Source organism: Cervus elaphus, chromosome 4, assembly GCF_910594005.1.
Source record: "Cervus elaphus chromosome 4, mCerEla1.1, whole genome shotgun sequence".
Classification (NCBI taxonomy): domain Eukaryota; kingdom Metazoa; phylum Chordata; class Mammalia; order Artiodactyla; family Cervidae; genus Cervus; species Cervus elaphus.
The window spans coordinates 55782626-55804321 of NC_057818.1; the positions used below are offsets into that span (position 1 = coordinate 55782626).

General features: G+C 49.3%; 1 protein-coding gene across 2 annotated transcripts; it reads left to right on the forward strand.

The window, feature by feature from the left end:
* The first annotated feature begins 9208 nt into the window (after positions 1-9208).
* FUT2 (fucosyltransferase 2) lies at positions 9209-21330 on the forward strand. 2 transcript variants are annotated; one of them, XR_006340623.1, is made up of 3 exons: positions 9209-9333; positions 16226-17326; positions 21156-21330. XR_006340623.1 is itself a non-coding variant. In XM_043899721.1 (2 exons), exon 2 carries the CDS (start codon positions 16232-16234, stop codon positions 17264-17266), a length of 1035 nt encoding a protein of 344 aa, XP_043755656.1. In that variant the 5' UTR covers positions 9209-9333; positions 16226-16231; the 3' UTR covers positions 17267-18459. The 2 variants fall into 2 exon arrangements, 1 of the variants encoding a protein (XP_043755656.1); XM_043899721.1 differs by lacking the exon at positions 21156-21330 and having other exon boundaries at positions 16226-18459.
* The last annotated feature ends 366 nt before the right edge of the window (positions 21331-21696 follow it).

Sequence of the window (21696 nt, forward strand, 5' to 3'; positions counted from 1 at the left end):
TCTGCTCAGACTCAGGATGACCCCACAGTCCCAAGGCTATTCTCGATACGAAATTGTGTATGGGAGGCCTCCTCCCATAATAAAACAGCTGTCAACAAATTTGCCTCAGGTAAGGGGGGATAGGATTTCACAGCAGATGGAACTGGGTAAGGTAATAAATTGGGTAACTAAGTTTGTACAAGAAAGGGTGCCATTCCCCCTTGGGGAACAGATTCATGAGTTTACGCTTGGTGACCAAGTATGGGTCAAAGATTGGAAACATGATTTGCTAGCCCCTTGGTGAAAGGGCCCTTATGTTATTCTAACTACCCCTACTGCAGTTAAAGTTGCAGGTATCGTCCCTTGATCCATCATACGAGGGTGAAGACAGCATACCACGCAGACCCAGAAAACGCTGAGTGGACTACACAGAGGGACCCCGCTGACCCTCGAGAGACTAAGACCATCCTTAAGAAGAAGGAAAAGAAGATCCCGGTTGAACCCCTTCAAGATGATGCCGCACAATCAACTCCTGCTGCTTGGCCTCATCAACGTGATTTTGAATTTAACTTCCGTTTCAACTCAGGACAATGTTTTCATCTCATGGGCACATTCCTATGCAGACTTCCACAACACTTCCAACTGCTGGGTATGTGGGGCTATACCTCTGTCTGTGACGGATGGACTTCCTTGGTGGGTGTCACCACTCTGCCAAGGAGATTTTAAACCACTCCGCTCTTTTCTGGGATGACAAAAAGAGACCTTCCTCTCTCTTGTCAATCATAACCTCTCCTTGCTCTCTTGGTGTAAGACCTACAGTCAATAGACTCGGGTCATGGGGTTACATTTGATATAAATGCCAATGTAACAAGAGCCTAACCTACAACAAGCCCTGGTAAATCTACCTCATTTACATGCTAGGTGGACAAGATCTGTGTTTCAATGGTATGAGTATATTGCTGCCTTAGTTGTACCCTCTAATGGGACAACAGATATTATGATTAAAGTTGAGACCTTGACTAATTTCACAAAACAGGCCCTCCTAGATAGAACAAAAGCCATCCAAGCCTTAAATGAAGAGCAAATCCAAATGAGAAAAGCGGTAATTCATAATAGAATGGCTTTGAACATACTAACAGCTGCCCAAGGAGGGACCTGTGCTATAATTAAGGTTGAATGTTCTGCATACATTCCTGACTTATCTGGCAATGTATTGACTGCTTTAGATGACATGAAAAACCAGGTAAAATCAATGTCAAATAAAAACATTCCTTTCTGGACTTCTGTCCTATCTTGGGTGAAGGGCGATTGGTGGAAAACTATATTTACCACTGTTATAGTTGCCTTGATAGTTCTGCTTTGTGGACCCTGAATTTTACAAGGTATTATGAAGTTTGTAACCCAGAGGTTGAGAGCGTTCTCTCATGTGGGTGGCCAGAGGGCTAGGGTATAATATATCGCAATAAATGATGCTCATTACGGAAACTAGGAGCATCAAGAGGGGGAAATGAAGAAGGAATTCATAGGGCCTGGACTCCATCTTAGGCCTGCTCATGCTGACCATGCTCGGCCGCCTCTCCAATGGGCTCTGAACTCTGTGTTAGTGCCTGTGGAAACGACAACAGAAGGCTAAGACCCCCTCTGGACAGGGGAACCTTGAAGATCGTATCCAGGTTACTCATCGCCTAAGTGAGCACATACACTAATCACCCCTTCCTCCAGACAGGCCATAAATTTTCTGTACCTATCGGAGTGTAACCTCGGGCTTATTGATTATTGGCTAATTATTTAACTGTCTGAGCACATGGCACATGAATGATGGGGTTATTGGGACTGTATTTACCCTTCTTTTGTTTCCGTAAGTCTCAAGGAATTTGGGGTGGTGGGTTCGGACATGTACACATGGGGTATAAAAGATTTTCACAAATGCTGGTCGGGGTCCTTGGCTAAGAGGAGACTCTGCCTTGGGCCCGCCGGTGTAACAAACTGCACTCCACTATCTGCATTGTCCTCCTGAGTGAGTTTGTTTCCCAGAACGCATGGCCACAACAGTGGTAACAGCTCCCCGCAGGTACATTCCTGGGAGTGGTACCGTCTCAGTCAAAATCAGGTTGATTTACAGAAAATAACGAAGAGAGGTGACACTGCCTGCAGCCCTGACTTGGGGGATGGAGTGAAGCCTGCATGGTGCTGTCCCAGCACCCATGGGTGGGAGGCAGGGTGCTGCTCTCCTGCACGTCTTTTCTTGCACATCCTGGGGACCTTTAGGTGCTGGGGGAAGACCTCCCAGGAGGTCTCTACGGAGAAAGGGTCCTGCCAGTGGACAGAACAGGCATGGGCTGGCTTTCAGGCACCGAGTGTAGTGAACTGAAGTGAAGTATTAGTCGCCCAGTCATGTCTGACTCTTTGCAACCCCACAGACTGTAGCCCGCCAGGCTCCTCTGTCCATGGAATTCTCCAGGCAAGAATACTGGAATGGGTTGCCGTTTCCTTCTCCAGGGGATCTTCCCAACCGAGGAATGGAATCCGGGTCTGCCGCCGTCCAGGCGGATCCTTTACTGTCTGAGCCACCAGAGAAGCCCGCAGCCTGGGCTGAGCCCTGTTTGTCTGGACACTCAGGGACCCCGCTCCTCCTCCGCGTTTGAAATGCCTTACTTGGAAGAGGAAGGTGACTTTTATCAGGGCCAAAGCAGGAACTGGCCAGCTGCTAATAATCTGAAGTTATTCTGAAGTGAAGTCACTCAGTCGTGCCCGACTCTTTGCAACACCGTGGACTGTAGCCTACAAGGCTCCTCTGTCCATGGAATTTTCCAGGCAAAAGTACTGGAGTGGGTTGCCATTTCCTTCTCCAGGCTGCTAATAATAAACTACTCTAATTCATTCAAGGAATATTTACTAAGCTCCTTAGTGGGTTTTTAGGGCTTCCCAGGTGGTGCTAGTGGTAAGGAACCCACCTGCTGATGCAGGAGACTTAAGAGATGAGGGTTCAATCCCTGGGTCAGGAAGATCCCCTGGAGGAGGACATGGCAGCCCACTCCAGTATTTTTGCCTGGAGAATCCCACGGACAGAGGAGTCTGGTCAGCTACAGTCCAGAGGGTCTCAAAGAGCTGGACACAACTGAAGCAACCTAGGTCCTTAGTGGGTTTGCAAACCCTTCAACACCTTCCCCCTGCTCCTCACCAGAGGGGACAAAAGGATGCCAGAAGAACAGGGGGGCTACCTAGAGTCTCTGAAGCCAGAGCTCTCACAGTCCAGCACTCTAGATAGCATCAGTGCATCCTATGTGTTTATTAAGAGTTGAAATGTGAATTGTGTCCCCTTAAAAGGTGGGTTGAAATCCTAACCCCCAGTACCTCAGATGTGATATTTGGGAAAAGGGTCTTTACACATGTAATGAGTTAAACTGAGGGCTTCCCTGGTGGCTCAGTGGTGAAGAATCTGCCTTCCAATGCAGGAGACAGGAGTTCGATCCCTGGGTGGGGAAGATCCCCTGGAGGAGGGCGTGGCAACCGGCTCCAGTATTCTTGCCTGGAAAATTCCTGTCTCCAGAGGAGCCTGGCGGGATACAGTCCATGGGGCCACAAAGAGTCACACACACACAGTGAAGTAGGGTGGTCCCTTACTCCAACACAAAAGCCCGGGATGACGGAGGCAGAGATTGACTTTTAGTGTCCAAAGCCATGAGAGAATAACTTCCTATTGTTTTAAGCCACGCTGTTTGCAGTATGCTGTTCTAATAACCCTGTAAAACAAACAGCAGTGATAAATGAATATTGACTGAATGGGCTGGACAAGCGCTGGCTCAGCACTGAGTTCCTGGCTTAGGACACCAGCAGATTACAGCTGCAAGTCCCCGGATGCCCTGCCCCAGGATCTGTGTTCCTGCTTGGAGCCTGGGAGCCAGGGGCCATTACGAGGACAGTGGGGCTGAGTCCAGCAGGGTGGGGCCTGGCTGAACCTGGGAACCTGCCAGAGGCTATACAGGTGTGGCCCAGGGGTGACCTACAGCTTGTAAATAAGTCCCCGAAAGGCTCAGAGCCCATTAACATCACGTGAGCGTTACCTTAACAGAAGAGACTTGGACTTGTCAGTTAGATGGCTGGGCCGGAACCAAACCAACCCAGCTGGGGCAGGGGGTGGGGGAGGTGGGTCCCTTGGGTCCTCCCCACGTGTTAATTTGAGTCCAACCAGAAAGTTTCCCGGGTGGGACAACCCTCTTGGGCCTTCTTGGACTGAAAGGAGCCAGGGAGGCTGGGTCTTTGAACAAGGTTCACTTGAGGCTCAGCTGGGGCTCAGAAGATTCAGTCTTAACGCCTACAAGCTCCAGATAAGGCCCCTTCCTCGTGGCCAATGAAAGAGAAGCCACCCCACTTCTGATTCAGCACCCTGACCCTCGGCAACCACCAACTTTCGGTGTCTGTGGATTTGCTTTCTCTTGACATTTCCCATAATATGTGGTTCTTTGGCTAGGCATCATTTTTGTTTTTAACTTATTTTTAAGAAATTATCTCTGTTCCTTTTTTTAAAATAGTTGTCTCCGGGTCTTAGTTGCTGGATGTGGATTCTCTCGCTGCGACACGGGGCTCAGCTGCTCCACGGCATGTGGAATGTTACTTCTCTGATCAAGGATCTAACCCGTATCCCCAGCATCTTAACCACTGGACCACCTGGGAAGTCCCTGGTCAGGCATTGTTTTAACCCTCAGAGAGGTGATGTTACTTGTCGAGGATCGCACAGCAACTGAGGCTGAAATCAGCGTCCTGTGGCCAGAGGGTGTGCAATTACCTGTGTGTCCTCTGAGTTATCCCATGAAGTACATTCTAGGCAGGGCCAAGTGAATGGAGACCTTCAGGTCCTGCTCAATGGGGTGATGAGAATGTTCTGAAATGACACTGTGGGTGGATGCCGAGCTCTGAATCCATTCTGATTTCAAAGCTGCTCATCTACAAGCCGCTCAAAACCGTTCTTGTATGCTTTATTTTTCTTCCAGTTTTCTTGGGATATAATTGTCATACAGCACAGTATAGACTGAAGGTGTACCCGGAATGGTTGGATTTACATGCATCCAGGGATGGTCACAGAGATACAACATTAAAGAAATAGAAAAAATTTTTTTTCTTGTGGTGAGAACTCTTAGAAATTACTCTCTTTGAATTGTATACTTTAAATGGGTGAATTTTAGAGTATGTGAAATATATCTCAATGCTGTTATTTAAAAAAAAAAAACCCGCTCCTGTGCAGGGAACTCAAAGCTGGTGCTCTGTGACAACCTAGAGGAGTGGAATAGGGAGGGAGGTGGGAGGGGTTTTCAAGAGGGAGGGGACATAGGTATACCTTTGGCCAATTCACACTGAGGTATGGCAGGAACCATCACAGTATTGTGAAGTAATTATCCTGTCATTAAAAAAAAAAAAAAAAAAAAACCAGCTCCTGGCACGTATACACGTATAGTAAGGATCAGCCATCATCACACACACAGCAAAGGGTGCTGGGAATTCCCGGGTGGTCCAGTGGTTAGGACTCTGTGTTTCCACTGCAGGGAGACGGGTTCCATCCCTGGTTGCAGAGCTAAGATTAAAAATTTTTTTAAAAAGCACACTGTGCCATTACAGGTGGGCTCTGGGGCAGGGACCAGAGGATTCTCACTTTTGCATGAGGATGTAGTTCATGGTGATTCAAAGAAAAAAAGACAGCTTTGAGATCATCCAGGAAATTATAATGTGGGCTGGGTATTATATGGTATTCAGACATGACTGTTAATATTCAGATGTAGTAACATCAAGGTGCTTGTTACATATTTTTAAATATTCTCATCAGTCTGAGGAGCACCGTGAAATGTTTACAGATGGAATGAGGAAGCCTGGGAAGGTGAGGTAAAGATGCCCAAGAATGCCAACGCATTGAAAACAGTGTTTGGTGGGGGTTTTAGTTCTGCAGAAGATCTCAGAGATAATGTTATGTATATCCCTTGAAGGGGAGCCAGGACCCTGCCCCAAGCCCACACTAATGTTTCTTTTTTTTTTTTTTCTTAATAATGAGAATTTTCAAAATAAATATCTATTTATTTGGCTGCGCCAGGTCTTTGATGTGGCATGTAGGATCTTTAGTTGTGTATGTGTGTGTGTGTGCCCACGCATGCACTCAGTAGTGTCCAACTCTGCGACCCCATGGACTGTAGCCCGACAGGCTCCTCTGTCCATGGGATTCTCCAGGCAAGAATACTGAAGTAGGATGTCATTTCCTTCTCCAGAGGATCTTCCCGACCCAGGGATCGAACCCGTGTCTCTTGTGTCTCCTGCGTTGGCAGGTGGGTTCTTTACCTTCTGAACCATAGTAGTGGCATGCAGGCTCTTAGTTGAGGCATGTGAACTCTTGGTTGCAGCATGTGGGATCTAGTTTCTAGGCCAGCGATTAAACCCCGGCCCCCTGCATACATTGAGAGCAGAGTCTTAGCCACTGAACCACTAGGGGAGTGCCAGCACTGTTGTTTCTTGACTGGCCATCCCTTCCCTTGTTGGCAGCTGTTCGAACCGGCCCTTTGGAATTGAAGGAAGGGGACACAGAAAGGCTTTTGTGCCCCAGAGCCCTGCGACAGGGTCTGGCTTCATTTCGATATGACAGGCTGACTACAGCAAAAATCAGTTTGCCACTTTGAAGTATACGACACAGTGATTTTTTAGCGCACTCAGAATCTGGTACAACCATCAGCCCTATCAAATTCCTGAACATTTCCATGCCCTCAAAAAGAAGCCCATCACAATCACTCCCTATCCCCTCCCTCCCCTCAGCCCTTGGCAACCACTTTCTGTCTTTCCTGATTTGCCTGTTCTGTTCGTTTTATACAGAAAATCATACCCTATGAAGCTATTAGTCATGGTGAGACTTTGTACACCATGGAAATTGATAAATGCAGGGTTTTCTTCTCCAGGGAGTGGGTTAAGAGTTTACCAGTGCACCCTAATTCCTGAGACAGGAGAACAGAAGAGTTAAGACAACAGTTCTCAGATCCGGAGCACTGTCCCTCAGGGAGCATTTTGGGAATATATGAGGGCGTTTTGAGTTGTCACAATTGTTTTTCGACACTAGCAGACGGAGCACTGAGTGGTCAGGATTGCTAAAAGTTAACACAGTGAAGAATTATCCTGGACACGCATGACTTTTCAATGACCTGTTGGACATTCGTACAGCTGAAAAAAATCCGCTTCTGAGTCTCACATCTATTTTGCATGTATTATAAGCTTCCCTGCTTCTTTTTTTCCACATCACTGACTCTTCGGGAAACAAGGTCATTCACCCTGAAGCCAGTGTTTCAGTTCCTGGACTTGGCCGACCTTGCCCTCATGGTGTTGATTCACTGGCAATTTTATCCTCCTGTTTTCTGAAAACGGCTGATTACAGGGAGAGGCCTGATCGGATTCAGTTTCCTTTTTGTTTTTAAAAGCAGGGGAAGGCTGAGGTGGGACATTTGTAGCCGGTGGAGGGACCTCCTGTCACCTGATGGGCAGTGGGGGTGCTGCGGGTCCCTCTGTCAGGGTTTCGGGACTGCTGGGGGCTCTGGCGATGCCTGCCTCACCCCCACCCATCCCCCCCCCGTCAGTAAAATTCTTCATCAATCTTGTGCCCGAGTTTGGCAGCGGGAGACAAGCATTGCCTGACATACCATTTATGGGCTTCCCTGGTGGCTCAGTGGTAAAGGATGCAGGGGACATGGGTTCAGACCCTGGTCTGGGAGGATCCCACTTACTGCGGAGAAACTAAGCCTGTGAGCTGTGACTACTGAACCCACGTACCCTGGAGCCTCAGCTCCACAGCAAGAGAAGCCACCGCAAGGAGAAGCCTGCTCGCCACAACCAGAGAGAAGCCTCACAGCAATGAAGACCCAGTGCGGCCAAAACATCAATAATTTTTCTTAAAAGTTAGTTGCAATACAGCTCTGTCAAAATGACAGAGAAAGGGGCTTCCTGCATGAGAGTTGCGAGTTAAGTTTTACTTGGGCCAAAATGAAGACTGCGGCCTGGGAGACAGCACCTCAGATAGCTCTGAGAATCTGCTCCAAAGAGGTAGCGGGGGAAGGTTGACATATGTGATTTTGGTGAAGGGGGAGTTCATGCAATGAAGCACTTACCTTACAAAAGGTCTTTTGCTAGTCACCAAGGAGCAGATATCACCGTGAAGGCCTTTAGTGCTTTTCGAGATATGAGAAAATAACTACTAATATCTAACTAATCTCAGTCACTCAGTCGTGTCCGACTCTTTGCAACCCCATGGACTGCAGCACCCCAGGCTCCCCTGTCCTTCACCATCTCCTGGAGCTTGCTCAAACTCATGCCCATTGAGTCAGTGATGCCATCCAACCATCTCATCCTCTGTTGCCCCCTTCTCCTTTTGCCCTCAATCCTTCCCAGCATCAAGGTCTTTTCCAATGAGTCGGCTCTTCAGGGGCTTCAGGTTCACCATCAGTCCTTCCAATGAATATTCAGGATTGGACCCAGAATATACCAACAATCCGGAGAAGGCACTGGCAACCCACTCCAGTACTCTTGCCTGGAAAATCCCATGGCTGGAGGAGCCTGGTAGGCTGCAGTCCATGGGGTCGGTAAGAGTTGGACACGACTGAGTGACTTCACTTTCACTTTTCACTTTCACACTTTGGAGAAGGCAATGGCAACCCACTCCAGTGTTCTTGCCTGGAGAATCCCAGGGACGGGGGAGCCTAGCGGGCTGCCGTCTATGGGGTCGCACAGAGTCGGACACAACTGAAGCGACTTAGCAGCAGCAGCAGCATACCAACAATCGTCAGGAATCTTTTTTGAAACAAGGGAAACTGAGGAGAGTTGCTACCTGCCAGGTGTTTTCCAAGGTCCTGGCCTGCCTGGCTTCGTATTCCAGCTTCTCTGACTTTCTGGCCACGTGGCTTGGGCAAGTTACTTCACCTCTGTGCGTCTCCGGTTTTTCCTCTCTGTACCTTGAGAGAGAATTGCTGTGAAGATGGATGAGGTTGGTAGGCCAGCTTAAGTGCTAATAGTTGGTTGCCAAATTAATGAATGTAGGACACTGAGAGGTGGGAGCCCGGGCCTAGCAGGACCCTGTCCCCCTCCTCCAGGCTGCCTTCCGGGCCGGTGTCCTGGCACACCCCGGGAGAAGGGAGGGGCTCTGGCCTCACCTGTCAGGGCAACTCAGCCGCCCGGCCACCCCGCCTCCCAGAGCCTCCGGAAGGCAGAGTAGATCCTGGGCGGGGTTTTCGGCCACAGGTACTGGATGTTTCGGGGAGATTCTGATAGAGGAGCCGACCCCGAGGGAAGGGTGTGCGCTGAGCTGCTGAGAGAGCCACTTTGTCATCCAGCCACGACCAGGTGAGAGATGGAGTCGGGGAGTTCTCTCGGCTCGCGGGCGCGCGGACACACACACACACACACACACACACACAGACACACACACACACACACAGTCGAGACTTGATCCCAGGGATCCAGCATTAAGTGGAGACTCGGGCTCTCCACTCCTTGACCTCTGATCCCCTCTGGGCTGCACCCCCACCTCGGAAGCCAGGAGTCCACCCCTCAGAGCCCAGGCACCCACCATCCCTGCCCCCAGCACGCTGGCCGCCTGATCTTTCCATCAGTCCCGGAGCCGGCCCCTCTCCTCAGCTCCTGTCACCTCCCTTGCTGGCATATCTGATACTTGACCCTGTGAGGTATAGTTCCAGCCGAGGCAGAAAAGGAGAGAGGACCTCAACGGAAGTGGGTTACCTTATTCAGACAAGGAGGGGCGACAGTCGGCCTAAAGACCAGGCTGAGCGCCAGAGGGATCAGGGAGGCTTCATATTTAAAGGGAGGTTTGCAGAAGCGATAAGGGAAACATTGGTCAGGCGGGATGTTTAGGGTATTCTTTAGCTGAGAAGGCATTTGTAATTGGGCAGGGGGTGATAAGTCCTCTGGGCAGGGGTGATAAGTTTCTGGCGGATGTAGGGGGTGGAAGGTTTCTGGACACTGGGTGATAAGTCCCAGATAGATACAACCGGCCTGGAGCATCAGGGCAGGTCCTAAAGTTCGATTTTGTTTTCTCCGAAGTTAGATGATTCAGTAAGAGCCTTTGAGACTGTTGTTTTCTTCTCTAGGCCCAAAGACTCCTTCAGACCTCCCATCCCCTCCGTCACCCCCGCTCTCCCCTTCCCCACCCAAGGCCACCTGCCGCCTCCCTCCCTACCTCCTGTCACCTGTTTTCCAGGAAGCAACCTGAGAATGAACGGCCAAGGCGGGGCTGCAGTAACTGAACCGTCCCGGTCCCCCCTTGGAGACAGCTCCCCCACCTCCGGGAGGGACAGACAACAAAACCCTGGTCGGAGACCCCGGGGTGCGGCCATATCCCCGGCTCCCTAGCTCCATCCTGAGTCCGCGCTTCCATTCTAGGCTGGACCCAAAGTCGGGGATTTCAAAGCAGTAGCCCCACATTTTTGTCTTAAGCTCTTTCCCAGCGTTGTGATCACGGGGTGAATTTCAGGGAGAGGTGTGAACGCGGCGAAGCTGCCCACGCCCAGCATAGGTGTGGAGGGCTTCCTGCGGCTGGGCGGGCACTCAGCTGGGTACCCTAGCTGACCTGGGGGAGGAGGCGGAAAGGGGCGGGGCTTTCAGAGCTGACGGAGCCGGACGTGCCAATTACAGGGTGAGCTCCTGTGTGAGGACAGATGCGGGCGAGGAGGGGAGGCTGCGGCCAGACTCCCAGAGCGGAGTGGATGAGGCCAGGCCTGGGACAGAGAGGCGTGGACGAGAACGAGAACGTTTAAAAGGAGTCATGGGCAGATTTTGTCAACCTCGCTTTTCTGAGGGACCTGGAGGCTGGATTCCCCCAGCAAAGTTGGGGCTCCTTTCAGTTCCGTATCCTACCGCAACCCCCAACGGGATGACCCCCCAGAGGTCCCCCTCTCATCCCTCCCTGAAGGGTGTGATGCAGCTGTAAGGACGGAGGGCAGATAAGAAGATGGACTTCCTGACCTCAGGGGGCGGGAGGGAAAGGCAGGCTCCTCCCACTTGCCTTGGACCAGGACTTTGCCCACGACTCCAGCTGTCGGGTTTTTCCCCCGCTGGAGCGCACCCCTGAGGCCCCGAAGACGCAGGGGAGGGGCACGGGGCGGGGCTGCTTTCCGGGTCTCCTCCCCTCCCCACGGCTTTTTTTTTTTTGGCTGCCGCTGGGTCTTCCTTGATGCTCGTAGGCTTTCTCTAGTTCCGGTAAGCAGCGGCTGGTTTTCACTGGGGTGTAAGGGCTTCTCGTTGCGGTGGCTGCTCTTGTTTCGGTTCCTGGGCTCTAGAGCAACCTCTCAGTAGTGGTAGTGCACAAGCTGAGTTGCACGTGGCATGTGAAATCTTCCCTGACCAGGGATCAAACCCGTGTCCCCTGCATTGGCGGGTGGATTCTTAACCACTGGACCCCCAGGGAAGTCCTCAACTCTATTTTTTTTTAAATCAAACTTCAATCATGGCAGGTGAATCACAGACACACTCACTCACTCTCTGGAACAACAGCCCCCAGAGTCAGCTCCATCCACTATGTCTGTATCTGACCTATGCAGCTGCTTTGTTGGTCACAGAATTCCCAGCCTCTGATGAGACGAATTCCTCCTCTAGGTCTGCCCTCCTCACAGTCATGTCTGACTTCTCCCAATGCTGTGTGTGATCTGTGTTCTAAATGCTAGATTCAACCATGACTCCTGCACCCAAAGGGGCTTCCCAGGTGGCACTAGTGGTAAAGAACCCACCTGCCAGTGCAAGAGACGTGGGTTCGATCCCTGGGTCCAGATGATCCCCTGGAGGAGGGCATGGCAACCCACTCCAGTATTCTTGCCTGGAGAATCCCATGGACAGAGGAGCCTGGCGGGCTACAGTCCATAAGGTCGCAAAGAGCTGGACATGACTGAAGCGGCTTAGTATGCAAACACACATACACCCCAATAGGAAAAATGCCCAGAGCCCATACGGAACAGTGCGTTTTGCTTCGTATGTGATAATATAAAAAATGTACCGCATGTGTGTATGTGCCAGGGACTGTTTTAATCCTCAGAGAAGTGAAATCACTTGTCCAGAATCACAGCTTTAGGAGCCTGAAATCAACAGCCCGCAGCTGGAGTGTGTACACACCTAACCACAGGGAGATATGGTTACTGAGCCAAATGCATTGCAGGCCGGGCTGAGTGAGTAGAGGCTTCAGGTTCAGTGGCCTTATCTGGAGCTTGTGGGCAATAAGGCTGAGACTCTCATGAGCAAAAGCTGAGCTTTGAAATGAACCTTTTTTTTTAAAAAAATGTTTTTTAATCTTATTTTTGATAGTGCTGGATCCTTGTTGCTGCACACTGGCTTTCTCTAGTTGCGGCAGGGGTGGAGGGAGCTACTCTTCATTGTGGCACATGGGCTTCACATTGCAGTGGCTTCTCTTGTTGTAGAGCATCTCCTCTAGAACACCAGCTCAGGGGTCGCAGTGCACGGGCTCCACATGTGGAATCTTCCCAGATCAGGAATCGAACCTGTGTCCCCTGCATTGGTAGGTGGATTCTTATCCAGTGTACCACCAGGGAAGTCCTTTGAAATGAACCTTACTCAGCAAACCCAGACTCCCTGGCTCCTCTCTTTCAATGCAAAAGGGGCTAGAGGAGGTCGTACCACCCAGGCGTCTATTTCCGGCAGCGTTCAACACCTGGGGATTCCCAAAGAGCTCACACCCCTAGCTGAGTTGGTTTGATTCAAAGCCAGGCATCTAGTTGACAAGCCTGAGTCTCTTCTGGAAGGTGAGCCCTCCAGCGATCTTACTGGGCTCAGAGGGTTTCAGTGACATGAATCAGAAGCAAGGCTGTGACTTCATTAGGCCCTGCGGTAACTTTTCTCAGCCATAATAAACCCAAAAGGACAAGGTCTGCATGGCTTCTGGCAGCTTCCCAGCTTCAATCAGGCCACACCTAACTTGATTTAACCCCAACGTTCTCTTCTTAGTGGCCATTTAAAAAATATTTATTTATTTATGGCTGCACTGAATCTTGTTGCTGCGTGCAGGCTTCCTCTAGTTGCAGCGAGCAAAGGCTACTCCCTAGTTGAGGTGCATGGGCTTCTCACTGCCAGTGGCTTCACTTGTAGTGGAGCACAGGCTCTAGAGCTCAGGCTCAGTAGTTACGGCACACTGGCTTAGTTGCTCCTTGGCACGAGGGATCTTCCTGAACCAGGGATCAAACCCGTGTCCCCTGCATTGGCAGGAAGATTCTTATCCACCGAGCCACCAGGGCAAGCCCCCTTAATGGCCACTTGGTTCCGCAGCCGGCCCAGGAACACAAGCCCTAGACCAAATCAAAAGGAAACTTTTATCTCTAAGCTACTGTGGTGCACAGCCTCCGGGGTATGATGTGGTTAAAGCTTGCTCAGGAGGAAGAGATGTACTTTAACCTGGGTGGGAACTCTGTGTTCACAGAGAAGGAAGAAGGAAGTCTTTGAAAGGGTCCAGAGAACAGAGAGCTGTCATTCCCAGGACTCTTCCCTGACACTGGCATTCCCATTCACTCAGAGTCCACACCTGCTCAAACAGTGATCTGACCTGGATTTTCCCTGGGGCAATGTGTATTGGCCCAGCCTAGACTGTGGAAGGACAAAGTCCATCAGTCTTTCTAGATGTGATCTTAGCAATGATAAGCTGTTCACTGTGAAGACATTATTTAATTACATCCTTACTGGCTTCTAGCCACAAAATGGGGAGTCAGAATCAATTCCTTTCCCCTGCTCTTCTTTCCTTAGAGCTGCTTTTTAAAATGCTCAGCAACCGTACCTTCAAAGTCTCATCCTTTGCGGGGGGGGGGGGGGGGGGGGTGGTCTTTGAAATAATCTCAGCCAACAGCTTAATTAACTGCTTCTCTCTACAAACCACCGAGTCAAGGTGTATGATCCACGATAGGGAATTCTCAATGCCCTGGACCTCCTCGAGTGAGGTTGCAGGAGCATGTGGCATGAGAGGATGGTCATGTCCCAGGTCTCCAGCAGGTCCCTGGGACTGGCCACCAACTGAGGGTCTTCGCCTTTGCACCGGAAGGAATTCAAGAGCGAACCACAGAAAAATGAAAGCAAATTTATTCAGAGAGCTACACAGTCCATGGGCTTCCCAGGTGGCATGAGTGGTAAAGAACCCACCTGCCAATGCAGGAGACATAAGACACATGGGTTCAATCCCTGGGTTGGGAAGATCCCCTGGAGGAGGGCATGGCAACCCACTCCAGGATTCTTGCCTGGAGAATCCCTTGGACAGAGGAGCCTGGCGGGCTACAGTCCACAGGGTCAAAGAGTTGGACAAGACTGAATCGAGTTAGCTTGCACGCACACATCCTATAGGCAGAATACGGACCATCTCAGAAAGTGAGAGCCACTCAGAGATATGGGGTGGTTAGTTTTTACAAGCTGGGATGTTTCATAGGCTAAGAAGTGTAAAGATTATTTCAACTATTTTGGAGAAGCGAGAGAGAGTTCCAGGAACTGGGTCATCGCCCAGTTTTTGACCTTATATACTCAGTCTCGGAACTGTCATGGCACCTGTGGGTGTGTCATTTAGCATATGCTAATTATTCCAATGAGCGTATAATAAGGCTCAAGGTCTACTGGAAGTCGAATCTTCTGCCATCTTGGACCTAACTGGTTCTCACCAGTTCTTGTCACATCCTGTTTTTCTTAACATCTGTGTCATTCTTCAAGGGTGTGTCCTACCCCCTTCCCTCCTGTCTCAATACCAGAGTGAGTCCCATGTATTTTCAGAAGGTCTGTCTGACACAACCACCTACTCCTGGAACTAACTTCTGTTGTAATCAGAGTTGAAAAGAACAGGTTGTATAGTTGTTCAAATATTAGCAGATTTTCTAGGATTTCTTTTTTTTTTTTAATTTACTTTTTAATTTTTCACTGTGCTGAGTCTTTGTTGCTGCATCCAAGATTTCTCTAGTTGCAACAAGCAGGGACTACTCTCCAGTTGGGCGTGGGCTTCTCATCGTGCTGGCTTCTCTTATTTCAGAGCATGGGCTCTAGAGCTTGGACTTCGGTAGTTGTGGCACACAGGCTTAGTTGCCCCACGGCATGTGGGATCTTCCCCAACCAGGGATCAAACCCATGCCCTCTGCATTGCAAGGCAGATTCTTATCCACCAGACCACCAGGGAAGTCCTTTCTGGGACCTCTTGACCAGCAGTTGAAGTTCCTTTGAGACGCCTGCATGTCTCTTCAGCTATCTTCTGGTTATTGGCTCCTTGTGCTCCAGACTGCATCTGATATGTCCAGCCACACCAATCTGTACTCTTGCTTTCCACACTGCCTGCTGTGGTCTCACAGTATGAACTTTGAGTCTTTGTTCCCAGTTCCTAGCCTGGCAGGCTGCAGTCCAAGGAGTCACAAAGAGTCAGACATGACTGAGCATGCACACGCACATGCATACTCACAGTCAATAAACATCCACATTTCAACATACAATTTGTATATGCATAGTGTATGCATATGCTCACACATACACATGTGGGATTTGTTCACAACCACCCTCACACCACATATTTAGTACATACTCAGTATGTACACAATACAAATATCATTCAGATATTTTGAGTTTGGTACCAGAACCACAACAATAAAGCAAATATTGCAACAACATAAATTGTTGATTTGGTTTTGGTTTCCCAGTGCATATAAAAGTTTCATTTACCCTATACTGTAGTCTACTAGGTGTGCAATGGCTTTATGTCTTAAAAAAACAAACCCAATGTACTTAACTTAATTAAACAGGTGGTTGCTAAAAAATGCTCACCATCATCTGACAGTCTGCGGTTGCTGCAAACCTTCAATTTGTAAAAGACAGACAGTAATCATGAAGCGCAATAGAATCAAGTCTGCCTCTACATACACAGCCATACAATACAATACAACCTTCGTTCATATGCACACAATTTCCCAGACCATAGGTGCACAATGTAAAGATACCATATATACGCATGAAACACACATGCCATGTGTGTATATACACACAATGCATATACATGTGTAAACGTGCACATGTGAATCCAATGGAAACACAGTCATGTAACACACACTCCAGAGATACACCTGCACACGTGTACACGCACAGGTAGAGTCAATCCACAAGCACATATTCCCCACAAGGTCTGCACACACAGCTGTGCTCCCAGCTTCAGGTACAACCCCAGGGCCTCCCTCCGCCCAGCTAACCGTTCCCTGCTCTCCCTCCCCAGACAGCCATGCTCAGCACGCAGACATTTTTCTTCTTCCCCACGGCCCCCTTCATCCTCTTTGTCTTCACGGCTTCCACCATATTTCACCTTCATCAGAGGCTAGAGAAGATGCAGCCCACATGGGAGTTAGAGGCACTGCAGCCAGCAACTACGGAGACCCCCTCGCGCCCGCAGCCGGGGCCCCAGCTGAAGGGCATGTGGACCATCAACGCCATAGGCCGCCTGGGGAACCAGATGGGGGAGTACGCCACCCTGTACGCCCTGGCCAAGATGAACGGGCGCGCCGCCTTCATCCCGCCCCAGATGCACAGCACGCTGGCCCCCATCTTCCGAATCACCCTCCCGGTCCTGCACGACGCCACGGCCAGGAGCATCCCCTGGCGGAACTACCACCTGAACGACTGGATGGAGGAGCAGTACCGCCACATCCCCGGGGAGTACGTGCGCCTCACCGGCTACCCCTGCTCCTGGACCTTCTACCACCACCTCCGCGCCGAGATCCTCCAGGAGTTCACCCTGCACGCCCACGTGCGTGAGGAGGCCCAGAACTTCCTGCGGGGTCTGCGGGTGAACGGCAGCCGGCCGAGCACCTACGTGGGGGTCCACGTGCGCCGAGGGGACTACGTCCACGTTATGCCCAACGTGTGGAAGGGCGTGGTGGCCGACCGGCGATACCTAGAGCAGGCCCTGGACTGGTTCCGCGCTCGCTACAGCGCGCCCATCTTTGTGGTCTCCAGCAATGGCATGGCCTGGTGTCGGGAAAACATCAACGCCTCCCGCGGCGACGTGGTCTTTGCCGGCAATGGCAACGAGGGCTCGCCCGCCAAGGACTTTGCGCTCCTCACGCAATGTAACCACACCGTCATGACCATTGGGACGTTCGGGATCTGGGCCGCCTATCTCGCGGGTGGAGAGACCATCTACCTAGCCAATTACACCCTCCCAGACTCTCCCTTCCTCAAAGTCTTTAAGCCAGAGGCAGCCTTCCTGCCAGAGTGGATTGGGATCCCTGCCGACCTGTCCCCACTCCTCAAGCACTGATGTTGGCTGGTTCTCGGCACCCCATTCTCCTTTTCGGACTTCCCCAAGATCAGTTCCGGGGTATGAGGAGCACATTGTTACATGTTCCAGGGGGCTTCCCTCTTGTACCATAATGCTTCAGGGTGGGAGCAACAGAAGGCCCAACTAATTTTTTAAAATAACATATTCATGAGTCTCACACATCATGACCAATGACGGCAGGTTTCCAGGGTTAATTCAGCAACTCAACAAGTCATCAGCAACCCCAGTACCATCCATCTTGTTGAGCTGCCATAATCTCTTAAATCAGCTTCCATATGCTCATTTTGGTCCCAAGAGGGCTGCCACATACCCAGGTGTTGCACAGATATCCTCTTTCCAAGGCAGTAAAAAGAAGTTTGTTCTTATCTTATGTCCCCTTTGAAGAGTGTGGGAAAACTTCCAAATCTCCCTGCAACTGGTCCCATGTCTCATTGGCCAGAAGGGTGTCACATGCCCTCTGACCCCTTATAAGGCATGGTGAATTAGACCCTGGGTTGACTTAGCTTCAGATCAATAAATCATTGCCCCCTGCAGCTGTGGAATCAATGGGCCTCCTCTGAAGGACATTGTGGCTTGCAGTAAGAAAATTGGGGTGCTCTTACCAAGGAAAAAGGAAGGAATGTCTGCAGGGTGCGAAACAGGTGCCTTGAATAATTGTGCAGGTTGGCCATTGCACAAAGGCATTTGGCCAAGGAGGCAGGTGGGGCTTGCATAGGGCCCATGGTCTGCTCGCCAAGCCATGTGTCCCTGGGCCTGTGTCCACCCAGCAGGCTCACTTTTTTCTAGAAATTAGTCTCCTCAGAGTGGGGACCTTTCATCCAATTTTCACAAGAGAGCTGTATTGGCTAGTAGTTGGAATCCAAGCCCACATGCCCCACATCTGCAACCCTGGCTTCTAGCGCTTACCATGGCTATTGCTAAGAACTCCTAGACCAGTGTGGCTCAATGAACTTTATGAGAGTCCATTCATCCTTTTAGTAAATGCCTGTCATGATGAACCCAACAGGATCCCTGCTCTCAAGGGCTGTGTTGACAAAACATGATGGCTTAAAGTGACAGCAGTTAATTCTTTCCCACTGGTCAGTGGGTCAGCTGGGTGAGTCTCTGCTGCATGCAATGCTGCCTGAGGTCTCTTAAGAAGCTGCATTTCTGTGGTGCTCATTCAGAGTATCCTGCAGGACAGGATAGCTCAGACTCCCTCACAACATGGCTTTCAAGTTTGCTGACACATTTGCTTTGGGAGTCCTCAGGTATCCTCATCATGTAGAAAGTAGAGCTATCTGAAGTTGCCAGGCTGTGAGGAAGTCCAGACACAATGGGAGGTCCCACAGAGATGCTCCGATTGGCAGTCATAGCTGAGCCAAGCTTCATCCCAGCCCAGGCATCAGAAATGTGAGTTTAGAAGCCTCCAGTTATTCCAGTCAACCTCACATTTCCAGTAAGCCAGCTCAGTCTCCTGACAACATGTTGCAGAGTCAGGCCATATCTGAATTCCTGATTCACAGTTCTGTGAGTGTAATGATACTCTGATTGTATGCCGGTGAAGTATTAGGACGATCTGTTGGGCAGTCATAAGTAACTGGGTAACAAACTATAGATTATTCTCTGTATTTGCAAAATCTATTATGACTTGGCATGAAGTAGGCCAACATGAACTTCTCTACCTGACTTGAGATCACACATGCAAAGGTCCTGTGGCAGAGGGGAGTCTAGTGAAATGAGAACGGTGTGACTGGAGCACATGGAGACAGATATAAATGGAGAAGTTAGCAGGGTGGGACTATGAAATGCCTCATTGACCAGGATAATAAGGACTCTGGGTTTTATTCTAAGACCAATGGGAAGCCATCAAAGGGCTTTCATTAGAGGCATGATATGATCTGATTTGGGGCTTCCCAGGTGCCTCAGTGGTAAAAGAATCTGCTTGCCAATCCAGGAGTAGAAGGAGATGCAGGTTCAATCCCTGGGTCAGGAAAATCCTCTAAAGGAGGAAATGGCAACCCATTCCAGTATTCTTGCCTGGAGAATCCCATGGACAGAGGAGCCTGGCGGGCTACAGTCCATAGGGTCACAAAGAGTTGGACAGGACTGAACACACACATACACATGCACACATATGATCTGATTTGCTGTGTGAACATATCTGTCCTCTATGTGGAGGTAAGACTAGGGGCAAGGGTGAAGAAAAAGAGACCGGTCAGAAGGTTACTGTAACATTCCCAGCACCCTATGATGGTGGACCAAGGAGATAATGGTGAAATAGAAGTCTCATTTCAAGACTCCTAGTGTCTCTCTGCCACAGTTTGACATTCCTGGAAAAGACAATCTGATAATTCAATCGGATTGATATTTGAGTCAGGCATCTGCCATGAGTCAGTTACCTGAGGCCATGGGAGGGGATCAGCGAATACCGACAAGGCCACTATGTTTGTAAGGGGGTTGGTTCAAGAAAAGGTAATGAAAGAATACCCTAAGAATTGGGGAGATGCTCCAAAAATGGACACATAGGGGAAAAAACGTTTGCCACTCACATTTCGGTGATGAAGCAAGTTATGCAGTCACACCCAATTTCAAAGAGGTGTTGAGAAAAAATTAACCAGTGGATCTAAGAAAGAAATAAAGAATTGTATTCAAGACAAATTGGAGGATTATCCCAGGTGGCACTAGTGGTAAAGAACCCATCTGCTAATGCAGGAGACATAAGAGACGTGGGCTTGATCCCTGGGTTGGGAAGGTACCCTAGAGGAAGGCATGGCAACCCACTCCAGTATTCTTGCCTGGAGAATCCCATGGACAGAGAAGCCTGGTGGTCTACAGTCCAGAGTCGGACACGACTGAAGTGATTTAGTACTTAACCCAAGAAGAGCATCTCAGAAAAGTCTGAGAACTGTTCCATTGGTTAGAAATCAAGGCATAGTTAAACTGTTTTTTGGTTCTTTTTTTTTTTTTTTTGAGACAGTGGATCTTACACCAAATGACATGTTATTGACAGTTTACATAATCCAGATCTTAGAGTCATCCTGGGTCATCCAGGGTCACGTGATCCCTTATAGGATCAAGAAGGAATATTATCTTTCAAGGAGTTGTCTCGATGTTGCTGGGAGAATATGGCCCTTCATGGTTGAGCAGGTATTCCTGCCCATGGGGGGAGGTTTGGTTGATGGGTAATACAGACACAAGATGCACAGTGTGGGGAGAGAAGAGGTCAAAGGGCAGAGAAGCATTTCTTTTTTTCAGAGAAGCATTTTTATGTTTAAATTTTTCTTGTCTTACCATAAAACATGTGTTTTATGTCGCCAGAGGGTGAGCTAGAGCAACCTACCTCAGGTTCAACATGCCTCAGGTTCATGCACGGCTCTAGTAGACGACTACCTCACATCCCCTTGCAGACCCCTGCGGTCTCTCTAGGTGGTGCTCTTGGGACCCCTTTCTTGTGGCTTGGTACCCATGGAATGGAAGGCCTTACTACTTTACTCAGCTGATAAGTTTCTTGATAATTCTATTGAAGGAGTCCCCTTTCAAATTTCCAGCCTTATTTTATACAGCTTGAGTGGGTGGTGGTCACTAGACCAGGGTTTGCTATTTAAAAAAAAAATAAATTCAACTTTCATTTATTAACTTAGCATTCTCTATTTTCTTCATGGACATTTAAAAATGAATTTGGGGGGTCATATTTTACATGCTTCTTAATTAAAGCAACATCACAGTGGGTCATAGTTTCCAAAAACAACCATGACCACGTCTCCCCCCCCACTGGATTTCAGCTGCCCCCAAAGTCTTCCCCTGCCTGTCCCCACCTCAGTAAATGGCGCTGTTTGTTTACTTCAACCAAACACTTAAACTTACTCTTGATTTTTTTCTTTCACAGTTAATCGAATGGCAAGTTGTCAGCTTTCCCTTGAAAATGTACCCTGAATCTGATCTTCTTTTTTTTTCTTAATCATCACCATTCCATCCTGGTGGAAGTCGCCACCGTTTCCACCTGGACACGTGTAGAAGTCTCTCTAAAAACAAGCTAAACAGGGACTTCCCTGGTAGTCCAGTGGTTAAGACTCTGGCGCTTTCCAAAAAAAAAAAGATATATTTTCATGTTTGCAATATCCACATTTCCCAAGGCTCACATGCAGAATATGTAAACAGTGCCTATAAGTCAGTAAGAAAAAGACAGTTACTTCATTAAAAAACATGGGCCAAAAAAAATTGAAGAGATGGTTTGAAAACAATGATTAACAAGTGTCAGTTAGCACATGAAGATATGTGTTCAAGTTGCTTATTTTCCTTCCACCTCAGTTACCGTCCCGAGGTCTGCCCTCAACTGCTTCATTTTACAGTTCATCCTCTCCACCCCATAGCCTGCTCAGCTCACTTCATATCCTGGAAGGTGACTGTATGGGGCGGGATATTAGGAC

Coding starts and splice junctions, on each gene's coding strand:
- FUT2 (XM_043899721.1), top strand. CDS start 16,232: ATGCTCAGCACGCAGACATTTTTCTTCTTCCCCACGGCCCCCTTCATC.